We start from the raw sequence: 27,703 nt of genomic DNA, 5'->3' as shown, positions 1-27,703 counted from the left end.
GGCCAGATCTGTACTTTCATATGCACTTAAGCTACCATTGTCAACTAATCAATAATTATAAGTGGATGTTGACATTGATATAGCCTTGGCCTAATAAATGTACAAGCCAATTTGATTCTAAAAACATTTACCTAATTAAACAGAGATCACACAGAGAAAATGTATGACCTTGATCTTTAAATCTAAGATAATTCCATTAAGATTTTAACTATGCTCTAATAACTAACATTCTAATTTGAAAATATTGATCAAAATCAATGAAGAAGCGAAGCCAATAAGCTCTTAATAAAGAATCAGAATAAAAGATACAAACGTTGAGAACACATCAATGACCTGACCTTCATTTGAAATAACTTCAGTGACCTTCATTTTAACTCACATAGTGAGATGTAAAACTAACATTAAAAGAAATTTTATCAACAAAATTTATCTTGAAACTAAGTTGCTGATGTGTTCATAAACATAATTTCTATAAACAGTAACAGTGGAATATTGTTGAAAAACTGCAACTTTTCTGATGTCAGATTAAAACTTTGAAAGTTGATGGACATTGCTGAGTGGCTGACATACTTGATTTTTGTGATATGTTGATTGTAAGCAACATGAAAGTCAATCTGACCTTGGTGGCTGTCCCTAAACATCAGACCCACATGTTTTATCAAACTGTGATTCCTCTCTGTGTCCCTTGAGATAGCCCTAAACACCCAGCCAATGAATGTCTCGGAATTTCACCCCACTTAAGTGCCACAGGGCATCATCGTTTCCTGACCTGCTAACTTGATGAAGCTGTCAAATGGTCTTACAAAATCACATTTCTTATACCCCCAAAAATTGATGAAAGTCATATTGCAGACAAATTACTATAATTATGTCGTCATAAATGTCTCCTGCAACGCTCCTTGTCAGCCCCTGGACAACTGGAAGGCAAACAAACTCCATCCACTCCCTATATATATATATACCTCAATAGTGTTGATATCACTTTTGCCGATATTGCCTACAATATTTTTTACTTCCCATTTGTCCAGTTAATCGATGAATTCCTCCGATGGATATCCCACCAAGGCGGTGACCATCCTATATGTGTTTCGGCTGCTGGGACTAATGGGTCATTCATCTGAATCATAGTGAGTGTCATTAACCATGTTGATGGCTAGTGTTCTGTCTGGCCTGTTATGGTCGAAATGATTCATCAACATTGCTACATAAATACTGACAAAGTCTCTTAGATATTACAGATAACAACACCTAATCTCTTGTTGGATTACTGTTGGCTAATAGTGAAGGTGCTCAGAGATATAACAACTAACCAAATAAAAATTGATGGTACCTCTGAGTTCTGAGTTCAAAACCCACGACGGATATTTGCCATATACTGACTGATGGTCAGTAATTTTTCTCAGGAGAATATGATTTAATCTGATTTTATTCCACCTCAAAAATCTGACACTTCCTTATATTACCCAGATCTTTAACTCATTCAGCCCTGAAGACCCATTTGAACTCTTTTAATTCAATGACTGGAAAAGGTCATTATGAATTTTCAGGGATGAATGAGTTAATATATGGGTGTAAAACCAAAAGAAACGTACCACACCAAACCATTGTTACCAGCTACGTGTATTAATCTTTTATCCAATACAAAAATTGACAACAATTTTTTGGTATCTTTTTTATTTTTTTTTATTTTACTTGTACTTTCTTCAACTTAAGACTTACAATATTAAGGACTTGTTATCTAGATACAGTAAAACAATAACTCATTGTTAAGGAAATCATTCAACTATCAATGTCAGTTCAAATGATATTGGGTTATAATGACGTAAACAATATTCTTTATCATATTAAATGCATGTAAATCATTCACTATACTAAACACATTCATTCTATTTTAGCAAATGATTTCAAGATTTCCCTTTTTATTATACAGCTGAAAATAGCTTCTAACCAGACAACAGCAAAAATTGGAACCCTGTTACAGGCTTGTTATATATATCACAAAAGCCCTCAGCATTGCCAAAACCTAAATTCAGACAAGCAAATACATGTGTACAGTCATATCTAATTCAATGTTCTCAGACTCATGGGCTGTAATGGAATCAAATCTGTTTAATAAAAAATCAAAACAGTTTATTTACTTCTTCTATCCTTATCTAAATGTGTGAAATTACTTCGACTGATTCAATTATGCCCGACATTTTTTGTTCGGGTATAAAAAGCAGAGAAAGTGTAGGGAATCATTTGAAGCATTTGCGGTAGACATCTATGTTAATGATGTATAGCCATCAACAAGTCCCTCAAGTAATAACACATTATCCAGACTGAGGGCACATTTTCACAGCTGTAACTTTCTATCAAACCTCGCTCAACATGGCCCCGCAGAGCTCCACTCTGGCAACACAAGCCTGTGTTTACCCCACCACATAAACCATCTGATTAAAACCATATTTCAGGAAAAGAAAGTTTGCAAGAGAAAATGTTATCTGTTACAATCTTAATTTGAATAAAAGTTTGTGTTAAAGTGCAATGTTTTCAACATGTAGACCCCCAGGAACATCTAAATACATTGCTACCTACTTTTACTTGTCTGTAAAAATCAAAACGTTTTAAGACCATCCCGGATTTATAACATATAACATTTCTTCAGCACTATACAGATCCACAGAGGTGCAAGACTCAGGGGAGGGCAAATGTATATTTATATCCAAATCAGATACAATGTCAAGGTCAGATTGTCTGAGCTCTTTTTATTGGACTTGGTGTAACCTTTCTCGGTAGGTTTCCCTGGAACCCATTATCATTGCCAATAATGCTCCATTGAGCCAACAAGCTGGGCTATTTTCTTCTCCTGTTGATTTTGTTGTTGATGATTTATATCACTTCCCAACAATTACCATTGCCTCAAATCTACGTTAAACCCTGTCTTAACCATCACCTCTGTTTAAAGACCACCTGCTTAATAAAGACCACTTCTGTATAAAGACCACCTGCTTAATAAAGACCACTTAGCCAGGGTTTCAAATGATCGATTTCAATGTAATGCAACCTGTTAATGCAACCTGCTTAATAAGACAACTTTCTCAAGGTTCAAATAGTTGATTTTAACACAATTTGACCTGTGTATAAAGACAACTTGGCTATACAGACCATTTTTCCTTAGTCCATTGGGTGATCTTTATAGACAGGTAACAAGGTCACAAATGTACTTGATTACAATGACAAATATTAGATTACAGTACAAGCATAAATTTATTTTGGAGGGCCCAAATTTCAGTACATCAGCGAATTCAAACAGCCAATCAACACAATGATGAATATAAGTGAATATCAAACACTTCTACTAGATATAATAATAGTGTGATTGGAATAAATTTGTATGTGGGAAAGCTATAAAATAGCTCAAATAACCACCAAAACTAGTACGATTACAGTAAGTTAATTAAGTTAATACATGAGTCAATCTATGCTGGATTTAGTCAAAAACAAAGTCTTTGTAAATTCTTTGTCCATCATATGGCACAAACAACAATTTTCAAGAAATGATATTTTTTAAAGACAAAGTCGCCATATCAATCATGCAACTATCACACTTGGAAAATATTTTTCTGTATTAACGTGCGGAGAATTAAACTACAAATAAGATAAATGCATTCCTATCTGCATGATATCTGATGGAATTAACAAAAACAAACTAGAATTTATAGAGTTGTTTAAAATTAGGGCCTGATCGAATACTGTAATAACTGCAAAACGTGAAATAAAACAAATCTCTTTGATTGTAGAATGGCTGTGCCCGGTGGGAAATTTGTTTTACACCAAATTGAATCAAACCGAAATCAAATGTTATCTGCATATTAAGCTCAAACAACACTTGGCATAAAGCTAGGACTTCATTTTATAATTGGAAGAAAACGCTAACCAAATAATCACTTAAAATCATGGGACTTACTACTTTGGAATTGCTTTTCCATGTTTCTATTCTCTTAACTGAACGTCTGCTTAGAAAACCGAAAAAGTGTTCTGAACACAACCTCCCTCTTAAGTGTTGTAGGTTTTTTCATCGCCCAACTTCCACATTATGGATCTCAATCAGAAGACCAAAAAAAATTTAATGCATATGCTGAAATGTTATGAGGTTTTTAAAAAGAATTTATGCATAATCATTTGTTTTGTCTATCCAACTTTTTTATATAATTGTTGGCGCTGCCATCAATGCCAATGCTTATTTTCACCTTCCTCAACTATTGTTGAAGGCAAAAGCAATTTTCGATAAGTTCGTCTATGAATTAAAGAGGGATCTAGTGATTTTGTATTGTTTTCAGGCGAGCCTTGACAAAGCCCTTATAAGCTTATATTAAAAACTGCAGGTCCGTCAGAATTTATACTTGAAGTAATTACTTTAATAAAAGTCAAAGCTGTATATCCGTATAAACCAAAACATGCTGCCTAGACCAAAATTACAATATTTAAATCCTCATTCTTAAATTAAAAGCATTTTTTACATTCTTGTTTCTTTTCTTATTTCAGTTTTCCTCCTTCGACTAACCTTCACCATTTACCATGACAATGAACAATGGATGACCTTGGATGTATAAGTGAACTAAATGAGTGACCTTTGACCCCAGTACTGTGGTTAAGATGTGAAAGACAATGTAGTGGCAATGTTGTGCCCAGTGTGGTAAAAAGGCTATGAGATCCCCAGACATTCTTCTGTAAGTTTTAAACTATCAGTCCAAATGCTTGACCACTGGTCAAATGTCCCTAGCAACAACGCCATTACGGACATGGAGCGCCACATCCAGCAGACGGTCGACAGACTCCACTGTATCAAAAACGTAAGTTAGGTTTGGATGTACGATGTCTGACTGAAATCAGGGATTTTCTTTATTTTCAAAATTTGAAGTTGACTTTTTAAAAATTCTATCCTGTCTAAAATAAGAAAAAGGTGTCTATGTGAAAATGAGTGGAAAATTTTAATGGGGATTCATGTTTTAACCATGATTTTTCTTCAAAAGAAGCTGGTTGATATGATAAATGTTTCAGACTACATATGATTTCAAAATTCACAATTTTGCTTACTGCATGGTATTTTTTTACCTTTCTTCAAAATACTCATCTAAATAAGTTTGATTTTCACCGTTCGAAAGATACATTAGCCACAAGTTATATTGTACAAGAAATTGTCTATATAAACATATATCTAAATGTTTAAATCTCTATATGAAATTGATGTGACAGAGTGGGACAGACATGGATTCCATTAATCCTCCTAAATTTCACAACAGCAGCATGTTATATTGCCAATTGGGATCTAATATTTAATCATTGAGCGTATATTGTTCTAATTGCTAATTTCATTTAAACAAACCGTTTCCTAGCTTGCATATCAACATCTAGAAATTAGCAAAAGGATGATTAATTAATTTACAAAATATATTTGCTGACTGAAATTGGTTTTCCATCGTGATTAGAGCAGTAAAACATCTCAACATTAAGTACACAACTGCAAATAATATTGAAATCAATTATTGAGTGGCGGGGAAAAAAAGAACAATAAAAAAACCAACATCGAAATCAATGTTTCTATTTTGGCTTTAACCAGAAAGAGAATTAAGACAGAAGCAGTTCAATTGCAATTGTCATGCTAGTATTCCATTTTAATGTCAATTTTGATTGGGTTTCAGCACTTGTCTACGCCTGCGGGGTTCCAAAATGCAGCAAGAGAACTACTGGAGTGGTGCTCCGACATGCGAGCGTTCCAAAAGGCCTTTGAAGATTCTCTCATTCAATGCCTAACCGTAAGTTTGTTGTCAAGGGGCGACAGATCATTGGTTTTAATAGTGACAACAGCAGCACTACAATTTATTGGATTGGCAGCAAAACAAAATGATTAAATACCAGGCATATGCTCACCAATGAATTTCTAAGTACAATAATCTATTGCCTTTGAGACTATAAAATGGTCATGAATTTGTAACCTTGACCTATTGACATCTTACCTTGAATGACCCAGTTTGTAATTACTGTAGTAATTTAGGAATACATTCTCCATTTTATAAAGTGTTTGATGACAATCAAGACCTTTTGCTAGGGGGCCCCAGTGGCTAAGGGCTTTACATGTCTTGATACATTTCCAAAAGTCCTCTTATTCTTGGTCGCGAGTTTGAATCCTGCCAGATACTGACAGTAGACCAGTGGTTTTTCCCTGAATACTCCGGCTTTCCTCCACTTCCTAAACATGGCGTGACTTTAAATGACCTTAGCCACTAAAAGGATGTTAAACCAGTCCAACCGACCCAAACCTCTAATTAGCTTCTTAGCTTTAAGCTCCGTGTCCGAAAGGTTATTCAGGTCTCAGAAATATTCTTTCACCAATTTTCAACCTACAGACTCACACTGGCAGACATACATTCTACTGTGACCAGCCTCTGACCCCTCAGTGGTGGCAAGCATAAAAAAGAGGGAAATTCCAAAGAACTGACAGATTGTTGATTGCTTTTTCTGTGGGTACTCTGGCTTTTCTCCAACACCTAAACAAAGCACGTTCCCAAACCGACCCTGGTAAACGATATTATAAAATATACAAAACAATTTAAGCTAAAAGGCTTAACCCATTCACCGCTGAAGATACATTTAGATTCATCTACTTCAAAGACTGGAATAGTCCATTTTAAAAGTACAGGGGTAAATGAGTTAAAACAAGAGCATTAAAGTAGAATCTTTGCTGGCATCTTATTTTCTCCAGGTCACATTGATTATGATACTAATCAATGCCAAATAAACAGAATCTGAAATAAATCAACTTTGTTCTAGATTAGACCTGCTGTTCATTGTGTCAATAAATGTCTTCCAAAACTATAGGAAAATACTAGCAGATTATAGCCTTTAGGTAGCTCTACAGCCCTCTGCCACAATAGCGGTTTACCAGCACAAGTGCACTTGTGTTGGACTACCGGTGCAGTTGTAATGAGATAACAGGGATTATTGAATCACAAGTCAACTTATGCGAGGAGGCGTCCTAATTTGTGGGTCACAATTTGCAGTAATCTAAGAGCGACGAAAATAGCATCTACGCGTGTAGGTGGTATTCCGGATTGTTAGTATCTCAACAACCTGAATACTTTTGTCAGTTGATATTCTCAGTACTCAAAAAGAAAGCCGATATCAAGAAACAAGTGTGGAATTATTCAATCGCCATTGTTATTTTGATACCCGCTTTCCCCTGAATTACAGCTACCTTCCAATCCCATTGTCATTGAAATGGTTGTATTTCAACACTCATTCAGATTCACTTAGAAGCTTTTTATATAATGAACAACAAGGAGCTCATTGAAGCTGGCGGTCCAGTTCAAGCTTTTAACTGACCTTGATGTTACTTAATGAAGCGGTTAGCAGAAGGACAACCTGATCCATCCCATTGTCGGCTGAATCGCTAGACGGCTTTTGTCGAAGGCGGGGGTGACAGAAGTGCAACTACATCGAAAACAGTAATGAATCAGCCTCATTTCCATATCACCTACAACGCTGGGCAAAGCTGGTCTATGCTGACTCAGTGTGTAACTCATTCTTTACTCATTTACCCCCGAGGATACTATTGGACTCATCTATTTCAAATACCGGCACAGTTCATAATGAAAATTCAGGGGTAAAAATACTTAACATCAAACCATAAAATTTGAGTAATAGCACCACACAATAATGCAACAGTTTTAATTTTCCGTCTCTGGGTTGATCATAATGGCTTTCATAATATAATAATATTGATCTGAGCATGTCATATTATCTTCATGTCTCGTTCAGTACTCTTAAATTTATTGACTTTTAACTGGATTAACATATCTCTCACTGTAATTTCTTTCAAACATAACCATTGTTTAAACAAGAATATCTCAACCAATCTAAATCCACTTTGCGAATGTTGAATGGAGTTGTATCCCTTGTTAAGCTCTTAAGCTGACAATTTTTATGCAAGCAATTCAATAGTAATGATCTTCTAATTGCTTCTGAAATTTAGAAGGACCTCCTGAGGGCCCATTTATCATCTTTCAAGTCAAAAATTCATTGGCAAATTTAGTTTGAATTAATTGAGATTTGACATGCTGCCTTTCCACGGAATAAGGTGGGAGATATACGAAGCTCACATGGGAAAGCCCTGATTCCTGGTTTTATATGCGTTTTAGGGCTTCTATGTCCATCTTAATTAAGATAGATCAGTTCAGTAATACCAAACCGAACCATAATATCATATCTTTTCCGCTGTCTCTCCAAAATCTGACCCCTGTATCTCGAGACGGAGAAAATTAACAAATTGCTTTTGGTAACTGGATATTGTGTTATTCAGCAAAATATCTTAGCCTAGGGAGAATAACATATAAAGAGATATGGTATATAAGATTCTATATCAGTTTTCATAGATCATATATGTTAATCAATTTGTAATTAATCCTCCAGGAGGAGGATGTTGTTGTCGCCGCTGATCACACGTCAGATAAGTTTATTGATTGATGACCAGGAAACGGTCAGCGGTAAACAGTCGCAGACGTCCTACTGGTAATTGTTTAATCAAGGTATTTAATAATGTCAAAGCTGCAAATAAAGTTACCATTAAATCCACGTCCTCTACAGCGAATGATGAACAGTACACTTGGGGTCACTCACACGACAACCTTATTAGGATGCCGATGACTTTCCCGAGAATGATATCGATTGCTGCGGAGGACAGGGTTTATAGGCTTCGGTCATATCATTTATTTGTGAACGTCTCTTCAGCACTCATTTATCACGGTGTGATCAGGCATATGGAAACACGAAATTAACCTTCTTTCTGGCGAACATCTATCTGTATTGTCAACAGCGCATCCCCAGGAAGTTGACTACACCAAATAAACAGTGGCAAGATGGTCGTAATGGTTACAAGTGAACAATACCATCACACCACTCTTAGTGTTGATTGGCTACTTCTCTTATATACATCAATACATCTCGCTGTAATACTAGCTCGCCTAACCGCCTGTCAATTACCCATCCCGGCAATTACAATGAAATGAACGCAGCGCTATGTAGGTCAAAATCCTATATGGCAATCAAATATTTATGCAGGATCAATACTGCAATAGTTTTAAGGGGTGGAAATTAAATGACAATATTCAATTATATTGGCGCCTTTGGAAGTGTGGAAGATTTGTTTTATCAAATACATAGAATTTGCGATCTCACTAGTGCATCAAATTAACAAGAGCTCCACCAGGCCTGCACCGCCAATCTGCTTCTTCAGGACTCTTGATTATATTGAAGAAGTTCTTGATGTCTTCTTCATCGTGACCATATCACCTTGACTGCTTGAATAACACTCAAGGTTTACAATTTGAACATTAATAAAACATGAATTTTTGGCCAAACAGGTTGTTGACTCAATAATCCCATCTTTGACCCCAAGTGACCTTGATTGGATGTCAAGGTCATCAATTTGAATGTTCTGGAAGCAAATTTTCCAAGCAATGATACATTCCTATGTTAGTTTTTCTCGGCCTCCTAGCCACAAAATTAAAGGCTTTTGTATATTTTACCCCTTTGACCTTGAAAAAATAATAAAGGTCATTGATTGATTTGGTAGCCTTTATCCACAAGATACTATGTGCCCAATATCAGGTCTCTGAAACTCTTCTTTATAGATAATCTGTCTTAATATTTTAGTATATTTGACTATGTGAGCAGAATAGAGGTCAATGTCATTCATTTCAAGAGTTGATAGCCCTTCTTTTAAGTATTATACAAGTCAGGTCAAAAAGATGTTATCTGAACTGTTTTCAATAGCCTAGACTGGCCACGAATCTTTAGAATGTTAAAAATATCACTAAATTTTGGCTGATTATTTTTGTCTCTGTGACATCTTCTGATTCTAAGTTTCAAACTAAGGGGAGATAATTTGGTATTAGGACTAGTCCTACAACACAGCATAGGGTCTGGTGGCCAATCTAGCCATAGCCTTGCAAATTATCTGCATGGCTTTCTAACTGGAAACCAGAGGTGGAGGGCTAGTGGTAATTTCATTAATTTGTAGGAACACCTTGAATACTGCCACCAGGGGTCACTGGGGTAAAGTTTTACCTATAGCAGGGGTTAAGGTTTTCATACAAGGTTATCAGCCTTTGACCTTAGTGGTCATCTCACTTGAGGAAGAATTCTTTCTCATCAGTGTCCGGGTTACTCTTTATTATACAGCAGATTCCCTGGAGGTTTGTACCAGACACACCGCCCAATTTTCTCTACACAGAAAAAACAATCACAGATTTTATACTGTCGGAGTGTTTTGTGCATGTAATTACGATTTTGGCAGATAATCAAAGAGTAACCAAACTTTGTAGTATAGGATGTTAAACCGCTGATGAGTATGGGTGGGAGTTATGACAGGGGCTACACTACGGAATTCTGTGTAATGTTTTTATGCCTCGAGCCATTCCACGAATCTTCATTGGAATTCTACTTGGTGTTCAGACGCGGGACTTACAACAAGTAAAAAGTAAGAGCCCCTCATAAACACTGAATTCCTCCCCGATCAGCTTATAGACTCTAAACTAGCAAGCAAAAAAACGCTCTTATGATGATGACTTTCATCTCATTCATATTAATGATGACAGTGCTCGCCTCTGCACTGTTACAAGAGTTTGGGGATCCCGGACTGAAAATTCTACCTCAGTACCACAGGTTTAATATGCTATTAACAGAACACTGGGTCTAACTGTTCTACCTACAACACTTCATCATCATCGAGATAAAAAAAGAAACTTCTACAGGATATAATTAAAACTTCCTAAACATTCCAAAGTGAACATGGCTCTTAAAATGAAACTTCTTAATTTAAATACATTCTGGAGAATGTGATTTTCTTTTTAAAGTTCGGGCAAAAACACATATACGCACTTAGATGAAAGATAATAAAGAAGAAAATCATTTTCCTGGTTACATAATACCACTTTTTCCTTATCACTTATGAAGAATATATATATACTTCAATTTAAATATTGACAACAGGGAATTCTCCAGAAGTATTTATAATTCCCTCAGCGGAATTCAATCTAAAACAAATATATCACATGTTTTTGTGATGTATCAACATGAGGCCTGCGTTGGGGCTATAAATCCTATTAGAAGTATACACGTTGAGGCTTTTGTTGTATTATGACAGATATCTGTTACAGACTGGTTTCAACACTTCAGTCACAGTTGTTTCGGCCTTTCATGGCCTGCCCCTGATCCTGTTTGATGCCTCTGTCAGGTATCAGTGGCCCCACAAGTCGCTGATCTCTAGCATCACACACTAACACTGCTTCACAGCTCAGGTTCTGTCTCAGTTATCTCCCTTCCCACAACACTCTTATGATTGAAGCATTGTATTTATACAATTAACCCTTTATTGTTTATAGCTGATATCAAATGGAAATTGTAGATATGTTGAAAATAGCCTTTTCCAATTCCACTGTTAAAAAAGATTAAGAAACAAAGATAGGGGTCTGCAGTGGCTGAGTGGTTAAAGTGTCCGACATTTTACAATATTTCCTTTTAGATTATGAGATTATAACTCATATGAAGTACTTTGCAGACACTGACTGTAGGTTGGTGTTTTTGCTCTGTGAACTCAGATTTCTAACATTCAACACTCTCTCCTAGCATGTCCTTAAAGTATCATGATCATCATAAATACAAGTTATATGTAAAGTTATAGCCTTGAAGTTACAAAAGATTCTGGAGTTCTGACAATCAAGTGTCAATATTAGGAGGAAAAAAAGGACCTGACAAACTAGCAGAGTCATACGGAGCAATCAGGTGCAGTGAATGTTTTTATTGAAGTAGACAGAGGCTTGGTGTGCAGTGCACAGCTCCATCATTATGTTAACTACAGCTTTAGGACAGAGCGATGTTTGTCTAATTGATTGTGATAAGCCTACAGAGAAGTGACAGTCTATGAGATCAATGGTGAGGGTGTTGAATACACAATCGCTATGGTTTCCGCTAATGGCTGCAGGGTCCAGCGCCTGTAACAAAGCCATCATAACATTTAAATATTCACATTTTCCGTCAATACCTGCAAAGCAATCAACTACTGTATTCTGTATTTTATTTTCAAACTTGATTACACTGCTTTGCCAATAATATTATTTCCGGTAGCTGCTTCTACCTGTCAAAGTCCCGCTGTTGAGAAACTCGACTGCCGACGACCACAACGCTGAAGCTACTGTGTTGTATCCGGACACATTTTAAGCATCCTTTACATCTCTATTTAACTGACGCTGCAAATGAAGACAGCAAACACTGAGCATTGTGGGAAACTTAAACTGTTTCGTTTTCACTGTGCTTAACCATGCATTTAATAAGCGAGGGGTTGTATGAACAGAACAATGGCGAAATCAACATCGTCAATGATTAGACAAAATCAATTCCACAAGCATTGGCGAGGAATAGAGCACACAATTACACTGAAAGCAAACTCTTGCCTTGCTTTGTTTACAGGTAGCATGTATTGACGCTCTTCTCACAATTGAGCCACGATTTATTACTTAGGGCTCTTCTGCAACAGAACAAGGTCCAAGTTTTATTGCCGATCCTACCACTGATGAAGATGTACTATTCAGCTATTCTGGAAAAATTAATTTTCTCCGTCAATTATTCATGGTAGAAATCCTGTTGTATTGTTAGTCTGACAATCGGGAAATCTATTAACTCTTCCTCTATGGGTTATAGATATTGTACTTGGCGAATACACAAGATATTGGGCATAATATAATCACAACAGGACATTCAGACAAACTCCAATCTGCTTAACAATCACTGCTCCCAAGCTGATCCACTCTCTACTAAAGAACCACTGCTCTCCAGGACCCTAAACTACCAATACATTTGATACTGCATCACTGTCGATTAATGTTACTTAGTGAGCCTAATTTAAAGAAGCATACCCACAATTAAATTGACATGATACCAATGGCATAAAAGCTAATGCGTTAATAAGTTACAAAAACCTTTCGCAAATTGCATTGTTCAGGTGACATCAGCAAAGACTGGCCTGTTTCTCATTTTTAAACAAAGCGTTACACATAACCAAGAAGTACACCGTCCATGATAGTTGGCCAGAAGGCTGAGAATCATAATTGTTTAGATGTTTTGATTGTGCTTTTAGTGGGTTTGTTTTGAGTAAGCCACCAGCTACTACAGTATCCAAATGGTTCCATGATTTATCAAAAGGAGTTAATCTACCAAATAAACATACTAGTACATTACTTTTACCCTATGACTATTCAAAGGGAAATAATCCACCAAAGGCTCATACTACTGCATAATTTCTATCAAATGTAGCCTATGATACTAAATCTTCAGATATTTGTATACTTTAATGTAAATATACTTTGTATTTAAAAGCATGCTATCTAGCTTGTTGGCAACCTGAGACAGGCGTGTCCATAAGTAATATTTTGTGTATACATATATATCTAATAGTGATTTGTTAGCAGTGAGATGTATGGTGGCCCGAGTTGTTGATAAGTGTGAGATGTGATAATGTTGTTGTCAGTTCCACAGGTAGATTTACCTGTACATGGATCATAAATCCTTAATAACGGCCTCCCCCTCCTGCTAGCCCAATAAACCAGACAGGATCAACAGTACACTCTGTTTAACGCCCAGTTTACTAATAAAATGGATATGAATTTCTGTGTCTGTTAGAGTGTATTTTTCACCTTTGTGGCCGTCCAGGTGACAAATGTTCCCCGCTGTTATCATTACAATGATCTTATCAGGACTTCTACATAGTGCTGGCTTAGGACTACCTGAGCCTAGCATGTCACCTGGAGGCACTCAGCCGACATTGACTGACCACTGACTGACCAAAGACCTTTTGTCCCCGATTGTTAAGCACAATGTTTAATGAGGACCGACTCTTTCTCGGTTTTGTTGACTGAATTGAAAACAAAACTCAAGCAGACAGCTTTAATGCCTTCCAACACTGGCAGATTAGCTGGTTTGCTTTTCTCCACAAATTCCATTATCAAATTCTGGAGGAGAAAGAGACATTTAAGGAGTACAGGCCAATAGTGATAGAGAGATCTCTTCTGTCTGGTGTGTACACAGTAAAAAAATAGAAGGTTTGGTGTACATGTCTGGCCCGACTCAGACAGACAAGCAATTATTGGCACGGTAACCACGACACACAATTTCTATTTCCTCCTAATCCACTATGGACATTAATCCACAAAGTAATCTATCTTTGCATATATCTTCTCCATTTCCACAAAAATCTCGCCATACATCTCGAGACAGTTTTAGTAGTGCATTTCCACATGAAATACCCAAATATAGAAACGCATGGCCCACAATGCACCTGCTCTGCCAATAAATGAATCTTTTCCTGCGACCTTGACATCAGATATGAATGGTATACTGTTAAAAGATATAAATTTATTTGATCTTATAACTGATACATTTTGTTCTAAATGTGACATGAGAAAATGTCAATTAAGGATAAATATCATTATGTATCTATATGGAAATATCGTTATTGGTTTCTGTGTTATTTTAGAATTTAGTATGAAAAGGCCACTGTGACTGAGTTGTTAAGGTGTTTCGACATATTACAACTATTGGCCACTATGTTGCGGTCGGTTTTTTCCTGTGTACTCTGGCTTTCCTCCATTCTCCTTGTACATAGATAATCTTAGTCATATAAACTGTTAAATCTCAACATTTATAGGTTAAAATTGTAATTTCATAAATGCTAAATATGCTAAATCCTTTCAATGATGTAATAAAGATTGAATTATCGTATTTGACATAGATAATCTTAGTCTTAAATCCCTCATCCTCGTTAAAGAGGTATCAAGTTCTCTTGTCCTGAATTTAAATCTTTAATTAAAATGCAGACTGAAAACTAGAATACATGTACTCTATATATATTTATTTCCCTTGCAAATTGATTAGTGGCTTACTTATTGTCAATTAATTTTGTGAAAGGTTATCACACCTCATCAATTTTCTCCAAATTTTAAGCACCTAGGGCGTTTATTGGATTGAATATGGTAAATCAAACTGGTACATTTAGATCTATAATTTGATTGGCCAGAGAGAAAATGAAATATATTTAAATAAATGTGTGATCTTTTTATATGTTACACAATACATCATTACCTGGGGAGAAGTCACCTAAGTGTGGTATAATCTGTCATTATATAAGCTTATGGGTTTTCTGTGGTGTCCTTTATTCTCAGTTCGAGTGTACAAGCCTGATTGGAATCTTGACAACCCCAGCAATACGATGCCCAGTCCATTTCTGAGATATCAGTGAATCATCTTAACGTTTAAAGAAATATTTTCTTCAAAGAAACTTGAAAAAAGACTTCTTTAAAAAAAAACATAAAAAAACATTTTACTTTTATTTATTACACGCGTTACATAGATGTGGTTTTGTGACTTGTTTAGAAACCTTGCTCCGTTATACACAGGTATATGATATAAAGAAAATTCTCTCCATACCAAAACCAATTTGTCAGTGAATGGTGGAGAGACGGGCCATGTCAACAGGTACTTGTTTAAAGGAGCGTTGGCCACTGTTACTAGAAACCGTGATTCATTTAATGTATAAAGGGATTATTTGTTGTCTATTTATACCGCTTTCTTCAGTCGCGGTTAAAAAGTAAGTCTTTTAGCGAATGTAGGTCAAAGATCACAAAGGTACAGTATTTAAATTTCTTACCGGGTAAACAAACTACAGGTGACAATATTAGCTGATTAAAAAACATTCAATCACATGATATTCAGCCGCGGTAATTCTTGTGTTCGAGTCAAGCAGTCGTACACACGTTGTAGTGGGACAAAGGAAAATTACTGGTACTAACCTACACAAATCGTGATCATATCACCGATATATTTACACGATGTTCTAGTCTATTGACTTCATGGGATTTAACTATAATGACTGCTAAATAAACACACTGTGTAACTCCGCAATCGCAATAACTTATTGGAAATAAATACACACAATATATATTGACCAATTATTTGGGACAGCTCACTTAGCCCAGAGCTTGTTGAAATGTACTGACCTTTAAACACTATATTACAATTAAGTCTCCTGTAACAACATACATGTATTAAAACAATTCTCGGATATATTCATGGAACAAGAACCAGCCGGCAGTACTATTTATGTACCAATTATACATATATTTTGTGATCTATGAGGAAAAGACAGAGGACTGAACCAGCGATGAGATAAACAAGAAAAGGGAGAAAATAAGGAATAAAGCAAAGTCTTAGAAAGGGTTCTGATATACGTACAAGAAGATAAAACATCTAATGAATAACATTATATGTCCCTACTATTTCATGTTGGGTGATGAGCATAAAAAGGGGACTGAAGTATCAATGGGTTCAAGAATTAAGGGTAAAGGGTCAGAAAAAAAAGGAAAAGAATAGTTGGTATGTCAATGTTAGGGAGTTCGAAAATTTTGGGGACAGAAGGGGCCAGAAAGAAATTCAGGAAATAAGGGGCCAGAACATGGGAGTCAAGAATTAAGGGATTAGGAAAAAGGGTGAAGAATTAGGGGCCAGAACCTGGGGTCAAGTATTATGGGACCAGAAAAAAGAGTCAAAAGAATTAAGGGGCCAGAAAAAAATTCAAGAAATAAGGGGCTAAAAAGGGTCAAGAATAAAGGGGCCAGAATGAAAAAGCCAGGAAATAAAGGGCCAGACCAAAGGGTCAGAAATAAGGGGCCAGAAAAAAGGTCAAGAAGTAAGGGACTAGAAAAAAGGTCAAGAATTAAGGACCTGAAAAGGGGTGTAGAATAAAGGGTTAAAAAGGAAGAGCCAGGAAATAAGGGGCCAGAAATAAAGTCACCAAGAAATAAGGGGTCACTAAAGGAATTCAGGAAAAAAAATGAGAAATGAAGGGGACAAAAAGTTAAAATGATCAAAAATACAATTTCAAAAAACTAAAAGTTTAGAAATGAAAGGGCAAAAAGGGAGTAGAACATAGAAGGAATCGGTCAGTAATAATGTGGTCAAAGGAGAAGACATTATTTGTGGAGTAATAGACCTGATAAATGAGATCAATGACCCGGTGAATAACATATGTGATCTGTTCAGATTGCTTTATATCTGTCAGGATGGTATTATAAAAATCCTACCTATCTGTACTATGGATTCCTCGGTATAGCTCTGGCAGTACACATTATCAATACAGCAGTAACAGGTTGTTGTATCTAAACATGATCACTGATGCTTCTGATCGGCCAACACATTTCTCATATTATTATTGATAAAATGGAAGATTGTAACAATATACACTGTATGGTAAACCACAAAGTACAATTGACAACGACAGCAAACCTGTCTATAATTTGACACATAATCAAGTCAGGAAAAATATGTTATATTTGTTATTATGACAAAAAGAAATTAATTCACAATGAAAACTGTTTGTTTGGTTGTTACCATGACAACCACTTTGCTTATGAAATATCGATGTTATGTACATGTATTATCTTATTATCAGAAATGTTTACCCAGAGTCTGTTCCCTGTGACCTTTCACCTATGACCTAGCATGTGCTCTAAGGAGCATCCTGTTTCCTGTCAGTCTACATATATATAATGATCAAAAAATAACTCATGCTTTTGACCTTGATTTTTTGTATCGACCCTTTTCACTCCATGCATTGTGGCACATATGATCTACATACACTCAACATGGGTTCAACCTTGAACTTTTGTTATCAACAAATCTTTTTAATTTTGACATTGATCTTTTGTAACTAATCATCCCTTTTCTTCAGGTTATGAATTAAGTATCAACCTAACTTAGTAATGACCTTGACCTTTTCACATCAACCAATCTTTGAGACATTTGACCTTGATCATTTTTCACTGACTTCCTTTTTACAATATCCATCAACACTACGACCATTCTCCTTTGTAATGAATCACTCAGGCTAACCTTTGACCTTGTGTCTAGCTAACTTTTGTTCTGTTTTACTCAGGTTGTGAGTCAAGTATCTACCCAGCCTGGCTACGACCTTGACCTTGGATACCGTTTATTGGCAGTATGTGCAGCACATCGAGACAAACTGTCCTCAAAAGCTGCAGGTAAGTCATCAAAATGCCATTTTTCTCTTTCTCCCACCATTTCAAAATGTTTCAAAATTTCATCAAATTCATTCTGTTTCATTAACCTTTTACAACATAATTCATTAACTTTATCATCTTTCTGAAGAAATAATTTACACAAAGAGAGACAACTCTTGAATCCTGGAATGTGAAAGTCTATTGATAGCAATGCTGGGGCAGGTTTCATTGGATTGACTGGACGTTATTAGATCATTCAATTTTGCCAGAGATTTATTTTGCTGTCTGTCAGAGTAGCAGAAGCCCGCTAGGATCAATACCTGGTCATCTGTGGTCTTTAATCGCTACTCACTATTACATCCCAGTTATAAACACAGTGTGTGCTTTTATGTTCCACACTACGAGCTCTATGTCGAACTATGTCGTTATATGTCATTTGGAGAAAAGCTTACAATAAACTACAGGCAAATCACATACTCTTCTGTCATCCGTGTTACTTTAATCAATAATACACTTCTTCTTTTAGTTACTTTCCCGCTCCCCCTCCCTGCCCGACCAAAATGAGTCATCGGTATAAAACAAGTCTACTTTTTAAAGATTACGGCTACAGTAACAAGCCAGCCCATACAGTAATATCGCTAAAATCTATTTCATATTTGTAAATAATTGATGGAATCCTTACTTCTGATCATCGAGAGGGAGAAAATCAGAGTATGGACCATTTCAATTGGTTAATGTGTTAGGCCATCATTCTGTTGTCGTAAAGTGGGCCGGAGCAGGAGTCGTAATTAGTACATAAAGCATCGTGATCAGACTCTGCACCTCCTCCTCATAACTTAAGGCCTCGGCTCTATCCATAAAATCTGCTCATGGAAATTGATTGCAGCAACTTCCATGAGGCAATGCTTTGGCCTCTCTGCCGGCATGTTTCAATTACATTGATATGACACCAGGCATTAAATGCCCCACCACACTTTATCTCAGTCTTTGATGAAAACATTTTAAGCAATTTCCCACAAGTCCTCTGTCACCATGGTTACCAGACTCTTTTTCATTAAAGTCTTGTAATATCTCTTTATGTGATAATAAATACCAGTGTATCTTCACCATAGAAACAGATGACACTGTCATTGGTTTATATATCTACCGATGGAGAAGATATATTTGAGACAATGCATTAGCCTTAGATATGTTGATTAAGGATGGGTATGAAGCCTTACCTTAGGTAGGTGTGAGGTTTGATGACATCAATCAATATGTTGGTTAGGCTGCTGCCATTTACTGGATCCCAATGGGCCAGTCATCTTCTGAGCAATCTACTTGGTGCAAACGAAGGCATTGGTCATCTGCTGAGCTGGATCCCTAGGAATCACCCATCTACTGAGTCCCTAGGAGTCAACCATCTACTTAGTCCCTAGGAGTCAACCATCTACTTAGTCCCTAGGAGTCAACCATCTACTTAGTCCCTAAGAGTCAACCATCTACTGATCGAGTCCCTAGGGGTCAACCATCTACTGGTTCCAAGGGTTCAGTCATCTAATTGGTTCCGTAGGGTCAAATATCTACTAGGTTGGTCCTAAGGAGCCAGTCATATAGAAGTCCCTAGGAGTCAGCCATCAACTGGGCCCCTTGCAATTGAGTCAGCCATCTACTTGTGGTCCTAGGTCCCAAGGGCACAAGGGGTCAGCTACAGAATTTCCTATTGACACATACTGTGAATTTTAAAATGGGGAACTTTGTTTAATTGCAAAAAAACAACTTATGAGAATCAAAGTCTTTATGATTTAATTATCTGAATATCAATGTTCTTGTTCATCTTTATGTTTGATATGAACATGTTCGATTCTGTTTCTGGTGTTAGTTTAATTGTTATACATGTACTTTCTAGTATTCAATAGTGAAGTGTTTAGTTCTTTCGATTCTTCAAAAACAAGAACCTCGGTTAACCCTGCACCTTTGGGAGCTAGCAAATATGAATCCCACATAGAGCAGTTGCAAGGTACTGACTGGTCAGTGGTTTTTCTCCAGGTACTCTGGCTTTCCCTGAAGTTGGCCTCCAAAACCTTGCATGTCCTTAAATGACCCCGACTGTTGATAGGATGTAAACCAAATACAATTGCAAGAGGAGTTTGGTTTCTATTGTCTAAGTTAACAATGTGTTCAACTAATCAACTGGGTTTCCTTTCAGTTCAATTGGTTTTCTTTCACTCATTACTTCCTAATGATAATATTCTTTATTTATTATAGAATCAAAACTGCTGAGTAACTAAAGATCCACTATACAACATCGTAGGTAGTTAAACGATTTGTTCAATTGTTGAATGCTATGATAGATGTTACCTGTGCGGCTATATTTAGCTTACTCAGGTGGTAGCCAAGTATACAATAATCATATCGATTGGTTCTAATACCCCATCACAAGCCTGTAATCCTATTAGGAGTCCTGTAAATCATAGCCGATACCTGCCTGTATCTGCAGCATCAGCGATCTGTTAAACAAGCCATCGACCACTTTCACCACACCACAGGTAGACCTTGCAGTCACACAGGTACACAGCTGATCTTTACTGAAATAAATAACAGGATGTCATTTCAAATCAGTCATATACATATCTATATACACTGACTACACAAAACTTCAGTATCATTATCCTTTATTTTGATTATACTTGTAAAGAAAAGATGACTTTGGACACCAAAACATTTTCAAAAAAATTGTGTTGTTCCATGTTGCATAACAATAAAAGGTGATTAATTTGAATCTGAGAAAGATTCTCACCTTGTCCTACTAAACTGATTTCTCTCACTTAAATGCACTAAAGATCTATTTTCTTTTCAATTTTAAGCGTTTTCAGACAATGTAATTATTCCGATAGTTCTGTAGATATAGATTTCTCTTTTGCAATATCATGGAGCTAAACGATCCTATTTTTGAGAAATCATTGTAAGCTTAGATATGATTAATTGCTCGTTTGACTTTAGTACACTCTACCCAGAAAAAATAATTCAATTAAAAACAACAACACTATCAGAACATTTAATCATCAGATCCAGACGTCAATTGTTTTTTTTTTAACTTTATATGACACAGAGATTGAAAACTAATAAAATTCATTACATTTTCAGAGAATAGCACTTAACAACCTATAAATATTCAGTATTTTATAAGGATTTACAGGGTGTAGGAAGTTGAAGAAAGCCTGAATACCTGAAGAAAAACCACCAAACTTAGTCATTTCTTTGCAACTACCAACATAGATTTTGATGGCCATTTAGTTTTCCATCCTATCAACAGCAAGTGTCATATAAGGATGTGCCAGGTTTGATGATGGAGGAAAACCAGAGTACCCGGAGAAAAACGAACAACCAGTAGTCAGTTCCTGGCAACTGCCCCACATGGGATTTGAACTCTCGTCCTAGAGGTGCAGGGCTTGTGGTAATATGTCAGGACATTTTAACAACCGTGGCCCCATAGATTTTGTAACAGAGGTCAAGGCTGAGTGGTAATGGGTCGAGACATTTTAACCACTCCTTAGACTTTCTACTGAATGAAAACTAAAAATAATCCAGATATAAAGTATGATTGCCGTGTTATTTTGTTTACATCATTTTTTGCATGGATAGTACACAGTGAAATGTAACCTGTTGTTCGTATTGTAAACAGAAATTTACAAAACAAAATCTGTAAGTATCAGATAGTGGGATATTTGATATATGTTATCCTAAAAATAAAATGTTTACCCGGGAAACTATCGGAACCATTTGCACTGAGAATAAGTGACCTCTGCCGATTGTAGGGGGAACTGTTTACAGACTAACCTTTTCTCCTTATCTAAAGAATTGGCCCATCATCAATTTTTTTGCAAGAGAAACTATTGCCTACCACATGTATACAATGTTTAAGAGATAAAAACGTTCACTGCTCCAGTCATCACAAGCACGCTCTTCACTTTCCAAATCCATAATTCAAACCGCAAACTGAAAACGAAGAAAAAGCAAAAAGCTGGGTGGGGAACAAATTTCTATTCAAATGTAAAAAATAGTCTACCTAGTTTTGTCGACGTGAAAATGAATTTAGAGGTTATTTTCAAAGGCTGGAATGCCATTGTATATAAAAAAACAAGTGTGGGACAAGAATTAAGGCCCAATCTAAATAGATATCTACAGTAATGGCATCCATCTTTATATACAACAACGCTTTTGTTTGACAAGGTTCGAAAGAAAATGTAGAAAACACAGCATTCTTAATTGGCTTGATCGAGTTAGCTCCTGTATCAGATGTTTAGAATTCCGAGCTCTTGTATAAACTCTCAAGTATATGGAGAAGGGGGAGGTATATGCTCGTCATAAACTGCAATGTTGCCGTTCCCTAGATCTAGCTCCCCCCTCTGTCGGCCCAATACCCAGCCTGCAGTGTGCACTTGTAACATGTTATAATACACACACAAGAGTTCTGCAAAACATGACAAACCAGAGGAATCCAGGGTCACTTGATAGATTTCCTGGCTCAGTAGTGCTTCATTTCCTCCTGAAGTTAAATCATTCATATAGAGAGATGTAACACAAGATGCAATGTATATTAATTCTATCAGAAGCCAGATGCATTTGCCAAGGCTGAAACCCAACCTCTCTAAACAGTCATCCTGACTTGTCATGCACCATCTTTCTTCCATCAAAGCCTTTGTCTGCTTTCAGTTATCTTTTTTTTTTTACTCTTCACAATGAATCAAAAACATAAATAGGCACTAGATAGTGAAGATACACATATAAGTATTTGGTATGAATAGGGTGTATGGGTTTGAGGTGGCGCAGTAGTAAAGGTGTCTGGCATTTTAACACTAGGTCTTCACCTCTAGGTTATGGTGGCTGAGTGGCTAAGGTGTCCAACATTCTACTACTAACCCTTCACCTCTGGTCACAGTGGCTAAGTGGTTAAAGTGTCCAACATTCTACCACTAGTCCTTCACCTCTGAGTCTCAATGGCTAAGTGGTTAAAGTGTCCAACATTCTACTACTAGCCCTTCACCTCTGGTCACAGTGACTAAGTGGTTAAAGTGTCCAACATTCTACCACTAGCCCTTCACCTCTGGTCACAGTGACTAAGTGGTTAAGGTGTCCAATATTCTACCACTAGCCCTTCACCTCTGAGTCTTAGTGGGTAAGTAGATAACTTTCTACCTCTGGATTGCGATGGCAGAACAGTAGGTGTCTTAACTTTTTACCAAATAGCCCGGCCTTCACATTTTATGGCAGAGTGGTTAAGGTGACTGTAATCTACTGCTAATTCTACATCTGGGTCACAGTCTTTGGATTTTTTTTTTCTCCTGGAACTCTAGTCATACTGTTAAGCAGCGATAATATATTCAGTAACACTAATAGTTGAAGTCTCTTTAGCAATGAATCAGCCTCTTTTTTCTTCAAAAATTCATAAATTACTATAGTCATCACATGACAAAATACACATTTTGAGAGAGTTTGCTTTTTTTCTCAAAAATGGAAGATTTTATCTTTGATGATGCAAAATTTCTATGTCAAGATACTCAAAATCCTTAATGATCACAGCGGCAAATTTACCAAGCATCTGAAGATTGCATATAAAAATCATAAAAGGTATACATCAAAAGATTGTCACTAGCAAGGTAATACTGCAGTAATTACCAACTGGTGTATGCATGTGTATCATCAGTCCTATATATGTTAAGGTTAAGGGGTTAAAATGTAGTTCATAATTACATATTGGAAATATGGATATATAAACTGTGATATAAAAAGTTTCACCTTGATCTATATTCACGTCTAAAATTCCATTTATTTGACTGAAGATATGACAAAAGGACAATTTTTTTGTTTTGTTTGAATCATACATTCTATTATATACATGTATATAGCTAGCGTAGTTCCACTATAGGACATGCCAAGATACAGCGGTGAAGGAAAGCCAGAGTTCCTGGAGATAACCACCAACCTGCAGTCTGCACCTAGTAATTATAATTGCTCTTTGTAGTAATTAATCCATGAACTTGTGGTCTAGAGGTTAAATGAAGCTGCTAGAATGTTGGTAACATTTAAATTCACCACTACGCCATCTTAAATTTCATATTTTATTACCATTAGAATTAAGGCATGTTCAGGTTTAACGGGGGGGGGGGGAAACTTAACATTATAGATTAATTTTATTGATGTACCTGTACTTTTATTATCACCTACTAGTTGGTTTCCCTAATAGAGGAGCAATTTTACAAAATCCAGCTGAAAAAAAAATCTAAAGATACTGTTTCTGAAGACAATTGATATAATTTAGTAAGGCTATTTCCATTGCAATGACGCAAGATGTTTTAATCAATTATAAAAATCTGCTTGATTTTGTAATTTCATTCCATATCGTGACCTCCCTACATGTGAGCCAGCACAATTCTATTTTTAGACCCAACTTGATAACCATGAAAAATAAATCTAACATGATTTTACAACTACATATTATGTAAGGTAGTTAGTGTGAAAAACTTCCTGAAAATAAACTTTTGCATAATGCAGTTACACTTATGATTCACATTTCAATTGATAAAAATAACATTTGCTATGGGCTCAAATGCTCTTAATGGCACGGTGGTAAAGGTGTGTGTCGTTTAATACTTAATAAGACAGAGTATATTCAAAAGCTCAAAAGTCTTTGGTCTTGGAAGCTAGTGATGGCATAGTGTAAATTGAGTCCACTAAGAATGCGTGTCTTCTTTCATTAAATTGCCTAATTTTATAAAACATACACTTTGTTCCTTTTTTTAAAAATTAATTTAAGTATGACTTTTAAATCTTGTAAAACAACTTTTTTTCCCATAAACTGTATAAAATTTATTCAAATTCTCAGAGCAAATATTTTTTTAAATAAAGTATGGAATACAATGATTAGAGATTTTATAATAGCAATTTTGTTATCTAGAGTAAGTTTTTGGACAGAAGCATTTCTCTGCAATGAACAGGAACAATAACTGCAGGCCCGTTATACAGTGTAATTTACTGTAAAATCTATCTAGCATTGGGGAAGATAATATTCCGTTCTAGTACAGGTTGCTTCTGGTTGCCAGGGAAACGAATGAAAAGAGGTTTGCAGATTTATTATCAGAGAAGGAATCCAGAAAAAAAATCACTAGCAAAAAAATGTTTGTCGTAAAAATGATTTTCATCAAAGTATTTAAACCAAAACCCTCGAATGCTTCTCAAATTTCAAAGTAAAGGAAATGAGCTTTTCACAGCTTTATACTAAAGTTGGAGAAAACAGATACATTAAAAAAAAACCTGTATAATACCATCACCTACCATATCCTTAAATGATGTACTTAATTGTAAAATCTAGAAGCTAACTGTGGTCCTTTATACTGAAATATTGCTGTTGATAAATTGTTAGTGTTCATCAAGTCAGTAAATTCAACATTGTTTGCTTGTGCTTACAATGTAAGTGTCTGCGGAGTGTCAAGGGTATTATATATATATCTATATGTACAGAATATCTACTTGTCTTTTATTTCTACTTGGCGAATAAAGGTATAACACATATTGGTGATGAAAATCCGGATTTACCTGAGTGAGTTTGAATGGTTTAATAGCTCGCTCACCTTCACAGGTAGCGCTGGGACAGAGGACTATCAGATATCAAACAATGACTGCTGAAAAATGTACCCTGCATTAACTACATCTGTACCGAACAGCTACATCTGGGCCGGACAAAAAAGGCTAATATGTGAGCTGTACACGTCGCGAACAAAGCTTACCTGTGCACACCTTTTGAATATCACCTGACTAGTCCCGTGTTGGCAAGCCTAATACAGCCATTCTCAAAACACCATCAGAATGGATAATTCTGTCAAATTTTATTTGTTTAAAAAAATGTTTTATGATTTATAACGATAAAACTGCAACCAATTACTGAAAGCAGTTCTCAATGTTGTTTTTATGGAAAATATTTCCGAACCTTGCACTAAAAAAATTCTTTAGACTTTTTCCCCATTCTAAGACGCCAATCTTGGTGAAGACGTCTGGGATTTTTTCTTCTGTTCAGGATTTTCTACAGAGTAACCATGTAGAAGTTGTGTAACCTTTCAATAAATACACTCACAACATTTCCACACATAAATCACATAAAAAACTTCCCAGCTCCCCTCCTACTCAAACTTGTAATGCTGAGTTGAAAAGAAAGTGTGAAAAAGTACAGACAAATCTGACGTCTGACAGTGACCTCTTTAGGAAACCAGCGACTTAAAAATGAGGTTAGCAAATTCTTGGCCCCTCTCCATGCTCAAGTTTTTATGGCTGGCCCCGTCCTACATTAGAACTGAAATCTACAAACAACATTATACATATATACTAGATATCACCTACTGCTAACATTCAGTCTTAAATTAAATTGTCTTAACAAAATTATCAAAAGTATTATAGACAAGGCAACTGGACAATAGAAATCCATTTCTACAAGAAAATTGGACTTTGACCTTTGGTGATGTTAACCTTTGACATTTGACCTGTACCAACAAGGCCTTTCACCTTTGACTTGGCTCTCGTCCCTTGGCCTCAAGGTCAGTAATGACTGACGTACAAAACATGCTCATTGGTATCGGCAGGCATCCGCTGCCATATGTACCATTTAAATAGCACCAGATACTTGTATAGGAATTGATCAATTAGCCTTAGCTAAATAAGGCAAATGTCTATATATACATTATTGATTGGCGGTCCCTCCTTTGTTTTGCACCTCCTCGCATTGTAATTGTGTGATATTAGTTGCTCTACGTGCACAAATTATCTGATCAATACATGCTCAAGTTGCTTCGGCCCTGTAACATTGGTTTATCGTCTCTTATGGTCTTTATCCTGAAAAACCCCATCATTGTCATAATCAGCTGAGTGTTTGGTCGGCACTTCCGCCCAGCTCCCCTCATTACCGCGCCAGCCCGAGAGACAAACAAGCCCACCACCAACCCATTCCTTCTGTAATTTCATTTGATGCAGTTATATCAGAAGCCAATTCATAAATATTTTATTCCGAACTTAATGCAGTGCTGTAAGTATCCCTACGCTGCTGTAGACCTGCAGAGTTATCTGCCCATTATCGGTAAAAGCCATAGTGAAATTTAAAATCTAGATCATGCATCAGTGAAAGCGATTCACTTTTTTCATGCTGTTATTATGTTTGCATTGGGGATGATTTATTCTGTTTTGTGAATTCAGTGCTGTACAATGCTCGTGTGCATAAGATTCAATTAATTTTGTTGGAATCCCTGGTAGTTAGTCCACAGCGGCTGGCCTGCGTGCTAGGCTTACCATCGGACTGACAGGCAGAGAACCTATTGAGCTCATTTGATTTCAGGGAAGCCTATGATTAGGGACCAACAACAACAATTTTGTAGCATTTTGTTCAGAACGATTAATATTTCATTAGCTTGTATATTGATTGGGTATAAAGCGTTTCAGTGTCGGTAGCATAGGACCCCGTGCCTGGCCAACTACTGGTAACGCTATTGCCTGCAGTGATAGCTGGCACAAGGAGTGTTGTCTGATTACCAATATCATCTCTGCTCCGCCTAATCTGCTGTGTCACTACTTGC

The 27,703-nt window shown here is 36.3% G+C and overlaps 1 protein-coding gene across 5 annotated transcripts in view; it reads left to right on the top strand.

Moving 5' to 3' along the window:
* Positions 1–27,703, top strand: part of LOC138323494 (zinc finger MIZ domain-containing protein 1-like) — a 146,036-nt gene that overhangs the window by 58,713 nt on the left and 59,620 nt on the right. For all 5 annotated transcript variants that reach the window (XM_069268142.1, XM_069268137.1, XM_069268138.1 and 2 more), the window contains exons 3-5: positions 4,528–4,835; positions 5,685–5,798; positions 18,023–18,128. In XM_069268142.1, coding sequence (XP_069124243.1) covers positions 4,737–4,835; positions 5,685–5,798; positions 18,023–18,128 — 319 coding nt within the window. In that variant the 5' untranslated portion in view covers positions 4,528–4,736. The remainder of the gene's footprint in view (positions 1–4,527; positions 4,836–5,684; positions 5,799–18,022; positions 18,129–27,703) is intronic.

The sequence above is a fragment of the Argopecten irradians genome, chromosome 5 (genome assembly GCF_041381155.1).
Source record: "Argopecten irradians isolate NY chromosome 5, Ai_NY, whole genome shotgun sequence".
NCBI classification, from domain to species: domain Eukaryota; kingdom Metazoa; phylum Mollusca; class Bivalvia; order Pectinida; family Pectinidae; genus Argopecten; species Argopecten irradians.
This window is presented reverse-complemented; position numbering and strand designations above follow the sequence as displayed.